At 39.0% G+C, this 15673-nt stretch overlaps 1 protein-coding gene across 3 annotated transcripts in view; it reads right to left on the reverse strand.

Moving 5' to 3' along the window:
* The window catches only part of TMTC1 (transmembrane O-mannosyltransferase targeting cadherins 1), a 257200-nt gene that overhangs the window by 51014 nt on the left and 190513 nt on the right, over positions 1–15673 (reverse strand). For all 3 annotated transcript variants that reach the window (XM_023643309.2, XM_023643308.2, XM_005611007.4), the window contains one exon: positions 2382–2525. In XM_023643309.2, coding sequence (XP_023499077.2) covers positions 2382–2525 — 144 coding nt within the window. The remainder of the gene's footprint in view (positions 1–2381; positions 2526–15673) is intronic.

Below are 15673 nucleotides of genomic sequence, written 5' to 3' on the forward strand. Positions count from 1 at the left end.
ACTTATCTGTAAACTGGAAAGTATTATGTAAATGTTAGCTATTATCATGATTTTATTCTACTGGATTCTAAGAATAATCTACTTAGACATAGCCACTTTGCTCTCCGGTGTCATGTGAAAGACAAGAAGTAAACAAGGGTGACTTTGTCTAAGGCATTTCACCTCTCAGGACCTTGGTTTCCTCTTCTCCCTCCTCGAGTTTAAAGAGTCATTGGGAGGGCCTCATAAAAAAAAAAAAAAAGAAGAAAAGAAAAGCACTCAGAAAACTACAGTCTTATACAAATGGGAAGCATTATTGTTGGTTTGGATAATCATTAAGAACTGATTTTACTGAAAAAGAGAAAAAATCCTATGTTCGGCATCCAGGAGTCCCCCTTACTGGGAAAAGTAGCCATTGCAGTGGTCCAAACAATATTTCCTTGTTCTTGTAACTCACAGATTCAAGATAAGAGTCAGTGACAATAATACGTGAATTGAAAAAGGGAGGTTAGAGTGTGCACCTCTAGCTCAGGTCTTGGCAACATGAGATGTAACAGAATCTGTGCTGTCATTTTCAAGCAGAGCAGTATGCAGTACAATATGATAATCAGAACTGCAGGATATCACTCCTAACAAGAACCATCATTTTGTATACAGGCCACTAAAGCTGGCTTCATTGGGGAAAATACTCATCTACATGATCTGAAACCAGTGCTATAGAATCCAGGGACCCCAAAAGACATTGACAGGATTTCATCCAGCCATCAAGTTATCTGGGCTCCAAGTGAGGACATACACAGATGCAACAATGACTTTAAAAAAATGAGTCCTTAGAACTTCACATAAAGAAATAAGAGCTCACAAAAATAGCAGAAGTAAAATAAAAGGACCCTGTCAACATATAACTATTTACATACAATAGTTAGAACTCATTTTCCCCAAATCTTTTGATTTGTTATTATTTTTAAAGGGAGCTCACTAGTACTAAAATGGCTTTTCTGCCACCGTGTGTACTACTTCATTCTATTGTTTTTCATCACTCTCAATTTTTATCAAATTTAACAATAAATCGCCTAATTTGAAAAATTACATTTAGTTTTTGCTGATTTATACTTTTATTTCTTTCATTTTAATTGTGCTTTCCTTGCATTGATTTATTTGTGTGTAGTATTCCTTTGATTTCGTGTTCCAGTGTATGGATAAAGTCATTCCTAAATATAAAACTTCAGACTCAGGACGGTGCCTGTCACCTCACGCAATGTTAGATTGTTCACGTGTTCAAATGGGATTAGATAAAAACATGCATTAGGAAAAATAACTAATATTTATACCTATATGAGAAATTTAAGGAGTAAACAGGAAAGTGAAGAAGATGCATCATACTGAATTACTGATGCAATTAAGACAATCCTGTTAGGACGAGGATAAAAGAACAAAGCAAACCATTAGCCTAGAAGATACCAAATATGCTCTGTAGAAATTTAGAGACCTGGAAGCAATTCAGTAAGTGTGCAGACTGTCAGCATCCTAACGAGCACATATAAATATATCACTACAATCTGATTCCAACCATTATCACCTTTGTATTTCCATTTCTGATGTTTTCAACCTATTGCTTTAAGTTTAGAAGTTAAATTCCATAATCAGTACCATTTTCACTATTAGTGCCACTACTACCACTGCCAGTACCATCACCAACATGCCTAGGCTTTATTTATATTAATAAAGATACAAGATGCAAAAGTACCCCTTTGTTTTAGTCTTCAGTAACACTAGTCGCACTGTCAACCTTTTATAGGGCAATGAGTGAAACGCTAACACCAGCGATTGTGCCTGGGAGGTTACCATTACTAATTCCAGCCGTGCCTCCCTTTCTGTCTTACCTCTAGTACAAACTCGGCATGAGTCGTGGTTGGTTATACCTTTAGAGCACACTGCTTTTCCTAGACCAGTGCTTTTTCCAAAGTACATTCATGGAATACTTGGGAAATGCTCTACCAAAACAAGATTGACTTGGGAAATGCTGTATTCTATATTCCCTTCTTGAGGATTCACAGGGCATTTACCATATTAAAGATCCTTGCAATAGAACTATCTTTGCTTAACTTAGCATTTCCTAAGTTTACTTGATCATGTAACCCTTCCCTATTCCCACTTGTCTACAGACCACCTATGAACATCTCCCAGAACTAATACTTCGAGAAAAACACTCTGGGAAATACTTTTTTTGACTGATAAGAGATAGAATTAATTCAGATGAATATTACAGCCTCCCAAAGTTGGAAAACCCTAATTATGCCACCATTGGAAGAGGAGACAACAGCACAACAAAATGAGTGTTGAGCAGAAAAGGAGTTCTTGAAATTACCAGGCCGCTGATCAAAGGTACACAGCCTACTTACTTAAGAAGATTCCCGAGATTGAAGAGAGCCCGGTTATGCTGTGGATTTAGCTGCAGAGCCCTCTGATAGTACATCTTTGCCTCTGCGGTGTCTCTCGTCAGTGTTCCAAGGTTGTTCAGGGCACTTGCATGGCGCGGATACAACCTTAAAAATTAGAAATATTAACCCTTTACTGTTCAAAAACTTCTAAGTTGGGACAGTTCGCTTATTCTACCCCTCCGTGTCCCCAAGCCCCTGGCCCAGGTATGCCACAACCAAATGAAACAGTGAATTCTTCCTTTATTTTAATGGTATGTCTACATCACATCTCGCCCCCTCCAATTTTATGGAGCTATAATTGACATATAGCACTGTATATGTTTAAGGTGTACAGCATAAGGATCTGACTTACATACATTGTGAAATGATTACCATAAGAAGTTTAGTTAACATCCATCACCTCACAGAGATACAAAAAGAAAATGGAAAAAAATACTTTTTTCCTTGTGATGAGAACTCTTGGGATCTACTCTCTTAACAACTCTCCTATATACACACAGCAGTGTTAGCATTACATCATGTTGTACATTACATCTCTAGTACTTATTCACCTTATAACTGGAAGTTTGTACCTTTTGATTACCTTCATCCAATTCCCCAACTCTGGTAACCACAAATCTGATCTCTTTGTCTATGAGTTTGGTTTTTCTTTAGATTCCACATATAGGTGAGATCATACAGTATGTCTTTCTCTGTCTGATTTATTTCATTTGGCATAATGCCTCAAGGTCCATCTATGTTTTCACAAATGGCAGGATTTCCCTTTTTTATGGCTGCATTACCTATCTATCTACCTACCTACCTATCTATCTACCTATGTATACCACAACTTCTTTATCCACTCGTCCATCGAAGGACATTTAGGTTGTTTCCATGTCTTGGCTATTGTAGATAATGCTGCCAATATGGAGGTACAGATATCTCTTTGACACAGTGTTTTTGTTTCCTTCAGATGTATTTCAAGAAGTGGAATTGCTGGCTCATATGGTAGTTCTACTTTTAATTTTTTGGGGAAGCTCTGTAGTTTTTTCCATAGTGGCTGCACCAATTTACATTCCCACCAACAGTGCACAAAGCTTCCCTTTTCTCCACATCCTTGCCAACACTTACTTTTTTTTTTATTTTTAGGAAGATTAGCCCTGAGCTAACATCCGCTGCCAATCTTCCTCTTTTTGTTGAGAAAGATTGGCCCTGAGCTAACATCTGTGCCCATCTTCTTCTATTTTTTAATATGTGGGACTCTGCCACAGCATGGCTTGATAAGCGGTGTGTAGATCTATGCCCAGGATCCAAAGCAGCAAACCCCAGGCCACTGAAGCAGAGCATGTGAACTTACCTGCTATGCCACCAGGCCAGCCCCTATTTCTTATCTTTTGATAATAGCCATTCTAACAGGGGTGAGGTGATATCTCATTGTGGTTTTGATTTGCATTTCCTTGATGATTAGTGATGCTGAACACCTTTTCATATGTCTGTTGGCCATCTGTATGTCTTCTTTGGAAAAATGTCTATTCAGATCTTCTGCCCATTTTTTAATTGAATTGTGTGCTTTTTGCTATTAAGTTGTAAGAGTTCTTTATATATTTTGGGTATTAACCCCTTATCACACATATGATTTGCAAATATTTTCTCCCATTCAGTAGGCTGCCTTTGCACTTTGCTGATGGTTTCCTTTGTTGTACAGAAGCTTTTCAGTTTGATGTAGTCCCACTTGTTTATTTTTACGTTTGTTGCCTTTGCTTTTGGTGTCAAAACCAAAAGAATCATGGCCAAGACTGATGCCAAGGAGCTTATAGCCTACATCTTCTTCTAGGAGTTTTATGGTTTTGCATTTAACTCTTGAATCTATTTTGAGTTAATTTTTGTGTGTGATGTAAGATAGTGGTCCAGTTTCATTCCTTTGCATGTGGTTGTCCAGTTTTCCCAACACCATTTATTGAAGAGACTATCCTTTCCCCACTGTATATTCTTGGCTCCTTTGTCATAAATTAGTTAACCGTATATGTATGGGTTTATTCTAGGCTCTCTATTCTATTCCATTTCTCTATGTGTCTGTTTTTATAACAATACTGTACTGTTTTGATTACTATAGCTTTGTAATATCATTTGAAATCAGGGAATGTGATGCCTCTAGCTTTGCTCTTCTTATGTCAAATCTTAATGGTCAATTATTTTTGCAGCTGCAGGCACATAAATAAGGCAAGGAAGCACATATCTGACACTTAGTGCTATAAGTAAATAACCCCCTAATAGTGCAAAAATAAATAGTATGTGAACACACCAGGGTTAAATAAATTTTAGTCCTTTGGAGCCTACCATTACTTTCCTTTGACAGCAAATCCTCATTGTTTCACATGCTGAGTTTCTGGCCTGGTGAGACTGCTGACCAGCTGCCTGGACAATGCGGTGCCCACTATTTACACAAGATTCTGGGCATTCCTTGGATGAGGAATCTTCATAAAGATACTTGGACTGGAGCATCAGTTAGATCATTATGATTGAGAAATGACGATACATAGTATCTCCCTATAAAAATAAACTTTGTCCCCAAAATGGCTCTCCATCTTGACTCGCTTTCTCCATTTTATCTTATTTCCCCCTGCTACTGGCACCACCAGGCCAAATATAGTTGTCAGAATGAAGATCCTGACAAACACTTAAAAATCAAAAATTAAATAATGCACAATGAAGTGAAAATAGCATTCCTAATGTTCAAAAGCAAATGTAAAGGATTGGGTATATATCAGTAAACCAAATTTATGCTGATTAAGGAAGACAAGGAATCAATTTACTTCCTTAACTCAAAACTACAGAGAAGGCAAATCAGCACAACTACATAGGTTAGCAGTTGCTGCTACATTTACAGCGGTCTAAGAGTTTTGCTCCATCTCTGTCACCCAGAGTACGTGGAATAAGCCTGTGGAGCTGGCTTTTAATGTAGAAAAGCCAAGATAATGCCTAAGTAATAAAAATAGGATCTGTGCTTGTCAAGTCTCTTGACAGTCAAATGCTGTGCTTGCCCCCTCCCACCGTTCTGTACCTTCTAAGAAGATCAATCTAATATTGAGACAAAAGGGGTTGCTACTAAAAGGCAAAAAAAGACCAGTTGAATAGCTTTTTTTCCCTTAATCGTTGCTTAACCCAGCATTTCCCAAGTTTATTTGACCACGTAATCCTCCTTGCTCAAGTCCCTTACAGAACAGCTATGAACATCTCTCAGAATTAGTATTTCCAGGAAGACATTCTGGGTAATGCTCCTCTTGACTGACACGGAATAGAATCAATTCAGATGAATGTTACATCCTCCCGAAACTTAAAAGCCTAATTATTCACAATAGCTTCGGAGGCTGTAGGGAGAGAGGTACTATGAGAGGAAGTTGGGAAAAAGAAAACACACCAGGCCAGGACATGCAGTGCTGTTGGCTTCTCTCTGGTCATCTTTAATTAGCAAAGACAACTTGAGGGTCCCTGGTACGAACCCAATCTCACAGTTCCTGAGGGACAGCAAGTCCTTGGTGCTCTCTCTGAGATGCCACCATGGGACATCAGAACTACGATGAGAGATTAAAAAATGCTCTTGTACCTGCCCATTCATTCCACGCCCAGAAAAGTCTCCTGGGAAGCTTGCGTGTAAGAGTTACTTTCGAAGTGGTTACTCTCTCACAGTCTTAGTCAACGTTTGTATTGTTTACGGGGGCTCTGTTGCTATTTATTATTATTATTTCGGTGAGTTAAATGTTTTAAATTTATTATAGAGAAAATGTGTTATATTATCAAATTGTTCTGAGGTATATCACAGCCAGGACTCAAATGCTTCTAAAGAAACTTTTATTTTTTGATGTTGAGCAAAGCTCTGACTTCCAAAAACTTGGAAGTGTCCGGTGAACATGATGAGAGCAACTTTCACTGTTTCTCTGATGACAAACAGTAACAAAAAGCATCCCGGGGACATCTGCCCTCTTGGAAGAGGTAATTTCTTAAAATTTGATCTTTTTTCTTATTTCTTTAAGGTTTGAAGCTCTCAAAAGCACTAACTATGGAAAAGGACTGTCTAAATCCACCAAGAGCTTCTGCAATGGGCCTACCTGTTTGTTAAAATTCGTGACCACATTGCCAAGTAGGGGTCCCTGTCCAGCTGGTTCTCAGCCCCCTTTCTGGACTTTATATTCATTCAGGATCCCACTGCCATTTACATGAATGGCATGTACTTTCAAAGTTCACTGACTACCATGTTTTCCTCTCTTTTTTTTTTAAATCAGAAATAGAACGTAATCCACCCTGAACTCTCAAAAACAGAAACAGTGAGAAGGGAAGTAAAGAGAAACAAATATAAGCACTATGAGGGTAAGGCCTTGAGTGAGCCTTGTGCTGCTAGGCTGCAAACCATGAAGCTGAAGAGAGGGCTTCCTAGCTCGCTCCGGCCAGGAAGGGCTTTGTGTCAATTCACAGCGTCCCAACCCGTGGAAGAAGGAGGCTGGCCATTAGATAGACTTACTGAATCCATTACCATGCACCGCCCTCCACCTGGAAAATGTGTAGATTCTGTTTATTCCTGGTCCAGCAAGGATCTGCTAGCAATATCTTCTCTCACGGGTTATCTGATTAAGTTCCCCTAATCATAAGCAAGCATTGCATTATTTATGAAACAAAGCTGAATTTCATTAAAAGGATTCTTCAACAACCAGGTCAGGACAAAATATCACTTTTTATTTTGACTTTAATATAGATGTAGACATCTTCTTAAAACATATACTCTTCTCTTGTTTACTGAGGACCTATGCAAGGACAAAACTTATTTTGTGTGTTTACTTTTTAAATAAACTTGTGCTTGAATGAGCTCGGGTCTAATTCAATCCTGAAGCCTCCAGGAGGAGAATTTTCTATTGGAAAGATGAATAATTTAAGAGATGTCTGTGTTACTACATCGATGGTCAGAATAAATTAAGCCCGTCTTGATTTTGACTTCTACGGGTATGTTTTACAAAAGTTCTGTTAGCGATTACTCCCTTCCCCATGTAAAAAAAACCTCAACAAAAGCTTCCCCGAACTGGAGCAAAGTGGTGATCTTTAGGCCTATTTTTTAAAGACCAGTGTGAACAGTTACTGGATTTTCTTTCTCACAGTCTTATTCAACGTTTGTATCGTTTATGGCGGCTCTCTTGTTATTTATTATTCTTATTATTTTTATTTAGATGAGTTAAATTTTTTAAATTTATTATAGAGAAAATGTGTTATATTGTTATAAGGCATTTCATTGTTCAAGAAATATTGAATCACGTGCTCCAGTCTGCAATTTCCTTCAGGAATATACACACCCTGATTTATTTGTCTGATTTTCATTCCAGACATTAATTTATTAGAGGTTAACTAAGCTAAGGTCAGATGTTTATTTTCTATTTCCTGTTGAGAAAAAAAAGAATCCAAAGGAAAAACACAACTGGGAAAAAATTCAACCATAAAACCTGAATTTCAGTGGACTAAAAAATACCCACAGTAAACTTCATTTCAGGAATCAGCAGCATATTTTCAATCATATTAATCTCTGGCACTTCTCAAGTACCTGGTTCCATCATGTTATAAAATTGGAATCATCATGTCACTAAATTGCACCAAGGTGATATCTATTTATTGGTCTGTATATTTAATTGTTTGATATTGCCAGCAACACTCAGCAAATAAACCTTGCTCCTTTCTCTTTGCACTATACTCCTTCCCATCCATTACAGCCCTGGGAAAAAACCTCAAATGCAATTTAGGGAAATGTGACAAATTCTCCAATCAGGGCCAACTGAAATATCTGATATCTCACAATGGATGACCTCGAGCAATGATCCAGGATTCCGCTCAATTGATTTGCCAAGACAATTTAGGGTAAAACCACACTCTCAGGAAATGAGTCATTTTAAGTGGCTGAATTTTCCTGATTCCTGAGAACATACCTCTAGGGGTTAGGAAATGTATTGAATTAAATACTTCTTTGCTCTTTTTTTCAAATAGAAAATGATGAACATAATTTCACCTTTCGCAAAGGCATGGGGCAATCGTGGTGAACTTCTGTTTTTGTGACAGGTAGATGGGAAATTGCTTTGGTGGCGAAGAAAAATAACAGTCTTTGGAGTCAGAAGCCATGGGTGACTTTCTACCTATGTGATTTTGAATTTATGTCTGTGCTTTAGTCGCTTTCTCTAGAACAATAAAGGCAAAAACATATTGACCTTCCGTGTGAACAAGTGAGCTTCTACGTGCACAAATGAGATGGTGGGAATAAAAATACCCATCATCACACCTGTTACACTACATACATTTAATGCTTTGGGGTCAATTGCAGGACCTCTGGGCGGTTTTCTCGGCTCCCTCCACAGCCCTAATAAACCCATGCCAGGCTGAAGCTGCCAGCTCTCCTTCTCTCATACGGATTTCCCATCCTCCAAAAAATCGTTCTCTTCACTACAGTTGATGGCCTTCGACTTGCTCCCATCAGTCAAAATAACATCCATTATTTCTTCATGGAGAACCCAGTAAACATTTAAGTCATCTTGTATCCATCTGTTTCCCTCATACTGTGGGTTCTCATATGTGAAGGATGCGTGACCCTCTCCATTTTAAGAATGTAGGAATGTTCTTTGTCAAGCACTCACTCCAAAGCCTGTCAATCCGTCATCATCTGAAGCAAATGATCCATCCCCACAGGCACTAGAGCAATTTCCTCTAAGCCTTTCTGATATGCTTAACACCAAATGGAATTCCAGACACGCGCAATTTTAAATGCTACATCTAAGGTTATAAGGAGACTCAAAGTCTGTGTGACAGATCAATGCACTCATGGAATTCTTACTGTAACCACACTTGGTAGCATGAACAGCACCCTGGGTTGCTGGGTCAACTCAGAAAAAAGACAGCGGTGGACAGGAAAAGTGTGCCCATATTCCTAATCAAGAACTCCCAATCAAGGAGATCATGATGTGTTGCGGGGGAAGGGGTGCATATCCAAATATCCACCTCAGGAATTAGGGGTCACCACTGGCATATAACGGGCAGGAGCTAGGGGTGTTACACATCTTGCAATGCATAGGACAGTCCTGCAAATTGCTGACAGCTCTCCCATGGAGAAACACTGCTTGTCATTATGGAGTTGTCTTCTGACTCTACGAGGGCCTGTGATAGGAGACTTTTATGCATTATGTCCACCCAGTCTTTCTTCCAACAAATGTTTATCGAGCACTTACACAGTGCCAGGCCCTCTGCTAAGGGCCCACAGCAGAGGGAAGTATATTACAGGGTGATAAATGTAATGGAGAAAAATGAAGCCAAGAAGAGGAATGGGTATGTTGGGGTGGCTGCACTTTCAAGGTAGGGTGATCAGGGAAGGTCACATTGACAAGATGACATATGTGAGGAGTCCTGAAGGAAGAGGTGGTGGGGGGCAGCAGAGAAGGAGGGAAAATGTTCTAGGAAGAGGGAATGGTAAACTCTGAGTCTCTGAAATATGAATGTGATGTGACTGGCCTGTCCCTGAAGCCCTATGTAGCTGGAGCTGAGTGAGCAAGGAGGAGAGGTGAGGTCTGAAGGTGCAGGGCGTCGAGACCACTGCAGGGGCTTTGACCTTCACCTCGAGTGAGATGGGAGCCAGCCGAGGGTTCTGAGCACGAGACCTGCTACAAGTGGAACATCCCTGTGGCTGCTGTGTTGAGACAGACTGAAGGGAAGCAGGGGAGAGGAGAAAATGGGGAGAGTAGAGAACATTTCAGAAATATAGGTGAGAGATGATGGGCTTGGAGGTGGAGACAAGTGGTCATATTTTGGATTTACTAATAACATTCACTGAGTTTATCACTGCCAAATATTTAGACATTGCTTTAAGCCTTTCATGAATTTTCTTATCATATTCCAACACTATGAGGTCGATAACACCACTATTCTCATTGTAACAGAAAATCTAAATGGTATCTGTTAAAACTGTCCTGTTTACTTATATAAGAAATCATAAATTAAGCTGGGGGAGTGGATAGTCTTACACCACCCAGAGACCCCTCAAGCCTGAGGCGCTTGTCTCCCCAGCTGCAGACAGCTCACAGCCTGGTTCTTCTCTGGGCATTGCTCTCAGCCTCAGGGAGCTGCTCACCGGAGGTTACCCTCTCTGCCTGGAGTGGTGATGGGTGATAAAGGGTTATAAAAAGTCCATCTCTTGCCTCCATTCAAGAGGGGTCATCCCAGCTCCAGAGCTCCCTAAGGGGTCAGGTAAGGCCCCAGGACTGCACTGCATCTCAACTTCTCCCTCTGCCATCTTGCTTCCATGGTGTTCCAGAAAGTGCTCCTTAATGAAGTTCCTGAGCAAATCTCTGCCTTGGATTCTGTTTGCTGGCGAACCACACAGAGTTTTTGAAGTGGAAGAGTGGTACAAGGCAGAAAAAAGACAGAGAGAGTGAAACATTTTTGAATATAAATTGCAGAACTTTCATTTGGAAATTTAGCGTATAAGTATGGCCACAATGTGACTAAAATTCTAGTTCTCTTCTAAATGAAATAATAGTTAATTTCTTGAATTTAATGACTAAAACTGCTAGACAATGCAAAATACATATAGTGAGAATTATAATTTCATCAACGAGAAGAAACAAAAACAACTTCAAGTGTCTACTTGTGATACTGGAGAGCATATTTCGACTTTTATAAATGGAAATACCACACCAGCGGAAGAACCCATCTCCACTTGTTAAACCTGGCTAACAAATGGTATTGGAATTTTAGTTCTTTCTAGAAATACACGGCAGCTGGTATTCAAGGCCACCCGTAGTCATGAGAGTTATTTTAAATGTTCATTCAAAATAGCCTGTGTAAACAGGGACTTTTTAAATAGTCATTAAATCCTGATTTAAAAAAAAAAAAGTTCAAACTCTGCCAATTTTATAGACAGCATTTTTCAAAGGAATTATAATAAAGTAGTTTTATTGACAGACTCAGGACATCAATGAACAGTGGGTTAATTAGACGTGGCTAGATTTCTTTAGGCTCTAATGATATGGTGTTTCTTCAATACTCATTCCTTTATTAGTTCCTTTTCCCATATACATTTATGGCCGTCTAATGGAATCTCCTTGCAGAGTTCCAGCTATCCACATAGGAAGGGATATAAAGAATGACATCAATGGGCTCTATTTTCAGGACAAGTCTCCATTCTATGCATTAAAAAAATTTCCATCAGAAAGATTTCAGTTCTATCATTTCCCGGGTGTTAGCCAATTAAATAGCAGGCGGAGATTTCTTTTGTACAGGAGCAATAAAGGCACGTTCCTTCCCTTGTAGTTATGCCAACAGAAAAGAGCCTGGTCAGGGACTTCAACTCCCTTTGAACAGTTTTCTTTCCCTTCAGATTGTCTTCTCAAAACATCAATAACAGACATATTAGAAGGAGACAAGGCCACTCTAAGAGTCCCATGACTGCCCAAGCACACCTGAGTACCCTGAGCACCCTGCTTGACAGGATCATGGGAGGGGGGAAATCTGAGATGATTTACTATGCATTTCATCTTGAAACCGTACAGCTGTGTGGCTGACTGAGGATCACAGCCCTTTTATCAGGATGGAATCCTGTACATGGCTGACATCCAACCAAAAATATCCACAAATCTGGGTGTGCCGGGGCTTATTACAGTAGAGTGGGAGAAAGAGGGCATCTAAGCGAACAATGTTAGTGGAGAACAGGGCCATTTGCTGCTGACAGTGGAGAGACCTTCCTGACACCCGGACAAAGGCGAACTCTAGTCTCCTCCCCAGGTGCAGGGTTCTTGATGACAGCCCATTTCAACCAACCACTAACTGAGTCATGCAGGGAATTTAAATATAAGATGAAAAACAGACTCCATGACTCTATCATCTATAATGAAAACTCTTTTAAAACAGTCTCTTAATTACATAATCAGATTTTCAGATATTCTCTATTCTCTGTAAAACGTATTGGTGGATACCCACACCTTAATAAACTTTCTCTCTAATGCTTAATGCCCTTCTGCTCCTGTGGGTTGAGTTGCATGACTGCTAAGAGTCAGTTGTGTTTATTAACAAATTCATTCCAGTTGTAGTTTTATTGTAATTGCATAATATAATGAAATAGTTTGCAAACTGATAAAATATAAATGTGAAGGAGACAACGGTTATTTCCATGAAAACTAAGTAAACACTCTGGTAATACTCAAAAAAGGGAAAGTTGCTCAAAAAATTACTGTTGAATTAGATGTGAGTGAGAGAACTGTAAAATACTGGAGGAGAAAAATCAGAAAAATCTGTCTTTATATTTTGATTCCATTTTCAAGCATCAAAACTGATCATCATAGAAATGAATTATGGATGTGACTTTTGTAGATTCTAATCAGTAGACACTTACTCAAAGAAAAGGACTTGGTTTGACATTAGAAAATTGGTGTATGGATGTACATTTGAAATTTTAGGGTGAAATAAAATATTTAAGAGTGTGCATAATTTGTTTTATGATTCTCCACTTTTAGTTGACTTTTTTTTTTTTTTTTTTTTGCTGAGAAAGATTAGCCCTGAGCTAACATCTGTGCCCATCTTCCTCTATTTTATACGTGGGACATCTGCCATAGCATGGCTTGATAAGTGGTGCATAGATCCACGCCTGGGATCCGAACCTGCAAACCCAGGGCCTCTGAAGTGGAGTGTGTGAACTTAACCACTACACCGCCAAGCTGGCCCCATAGCTGACTTTTTAAGCTCATCAACAAACCAGTGGCCAAGCACACATTCAGTATCTTCTGTACTTTATTCAGGCAGGGCCACTATCTCTCCTTTCAGGCTTACTGGATGAGTCTCTTCTTGGGAGTTTTTGTACATGAAGAGCTGAAAAGCTGGGTGATCTCTGGACTTTCTCCTCCCCTGATATGATGTGGAATGGCAAACCTCCTCTAGGGTAACTCGAGGGGCAGGGGCAGAAAGCTTTAGAGGCATATGGCAGATCCAGCAGTGCTGCTCTGATTTTCCAGCACATAGAATCTCAAGCTTTACAGCACCCCAACAGGTACAAACATGAGAGTTGCCTCTCACAGCAAAGCAAAGCCAACACCTACACTTGCTGAAGATTTTAGGAAAGCGTTCTGACATTTTGCTTTGATGATCTGGGTCTTAAGCTGAATCAATAACCCCAGCTGCAGCATTTTCCAGGGAAGATCTCCCTTATACTGCAGAAATACAGTAAATGAGCACATCAAGAGGGAGGAGAAGTCAGTGGTACTTCTGCATTGTTTAAAAAAATCGAATAAAGTTTAAAAGAAGCACACTATTCCTGTCATATATAATTACCAGTTTAATATAGTAGCGCTATTTTTAGAATTGTAAGCCAGCCAAAAAGAGATTCATATAGATATAACCCTAATGACTAATTTCACCATTGCCTTTGGGATCTATACAGTCACTACAACAGTAATGGATAATTGTTGGAACTGATTTCAGATAATATCACCTTAACCCTCTATTTCCTCAATCATTCTCTCTCTCGCTGTGTGCAAATGTGGGAAACAGCCACTAACGTTGAAATAGGGATGGAGCAGTTGGGAGGGGGAGGAATCCCAAGTCCCAGCAACTTTCACAAAGAAACAGCAATATCAAAAAAAGGGCACTCTTCCAGTCATCTAGAATAAATAATCATCAAAATGATGAGCAGCCCTGGTATTTTCCTTTTCTCTCTAACACGAAGAGAGGCAATTTATTTAAATAAAAAAACCCACCCACATCCGTTGACAATTCACCACATTGGTAGCCACACAAAAACAATAATACTTTAAATCAGAAGTATTTTGGGCCTGGTCTGAGAGGATGAAATATTTCACTAATTACCATGTAGTGTATTTATAGCTTTAATTGTTTTTTCCCCATTTCTCAAGGGACGTGTTTCTTCCAGAAGCACAGTTGCTGAAGCAAACATTTATTTTTATTGTTTCATGGGAAAGAAGCGTAAGTACCCAACCAGCTGCTATAATTCTGTAAAATCAGCAGCCAGAGAATTTTGCTAATTTATATCTTTGCTCCAAACTATGCCTAAGGGTCTGCCTTATTTTTCTGTTTGAACTTGACAGAAAACGGTCTGTTAGAGTGAAACAAAATTCAAAAAGATCCTGATACACTTCCTTCCAACCAATATTTTTCAGGCAAACTTAGTGCTCTTTTCTTCCCTTCAAGAATGCCAACTAAAATCGTGAAACGTTAATTAATTGTTGAAGCCAAAACACACTTTATTTGTACCCTTGAAGGAATATGCCGTTTTAAAAACGACACTTCCTCATTGCAAAAATAATACACGTTCGTTGTGGACATCTGGAGCACAAAAGAATGTATAAAGAAAAAAATTAAACCATCACCTCACCAACTAGAGAGAAGTATTGCTAAACATTTGGGTAAACTGGCTTCCAGTGAAAAAATATGATTCTTTATTAAATCTTAAAAAATACCTTCTATTCCTTAATAAAAATTCTTTTCCTCAATAAAAAGCTTTGTTACAATTATTCCTCTGGGACTTACATTTCTTGTAATCTTTGGAAAAGTATTTGATAGGGAACTTGATGTGTACAGGTTAAATTTTTTGCCATGTTGAATATTAAATAACAGCTCTTAAAATCTAAAAAGATTTTGATTGATGACAACATACTTATGTAGAACATTGTTCAACAGGATAATTTTTAAAAGTCAGATCAGTTACTTTAAGAACGACCAAGCTTTGGGACCCTCCCCTGGTAGGCGCTTCAGTGAAATGTATGATTTGTTTGGTATACGTATTTTAAGCACGTCCCAGAAAATTCAACCAAATTGGGCCAATCTGTAGGGGCATGGAAACCCCTTCAAAAAGCTTCTGTGAGCCTCAGAGTATTCAATAAAAGAGAGGATTCACTTTGCTTTATTTTGCTCACATTTGGAGATTCCAAGGCTGTTTAGTCATCACGTCTCCACATGTTCCAAGTTAAATACATTTATTATCTGGAATCTTTTAGAGAAGATCATCCTGTAAGTCAGAGCTGCAATTTGAAAAATACCTAAGAGCAACACAGACTACTGCTGGTAAAACAGAGCTTAAATTTTTCGTTTCTCTTAAAAGTCATATCTAAAGCCATGTTTGGTACTCTCTTCCAGTGGGTCAGTACAAGGAGAGTATCATGGTTGTCTACATGAAAAAAATACATGTATATATATTTGCATATACACACACTGAAACCAGCTCACTACAAGGTTGACATTAAGGGAAGCCATAT

The sequence above is a fragment of the Equus caballus genome, chromosome 6 (genome assembly GCF_041296265.1).
Source record: "Equus caballus isolate H_3958 breed thoroughbred chromosome 6, TB-T2T, whole genome shotgun sequence".
In the NCBI taxonomy this organism is placed as follows: domain Eukaryota; kingdom Metazoa; phylum Chordata; class Mammalia; order Perissodactyla; family Equidae; genus Equus; species Equus caballus.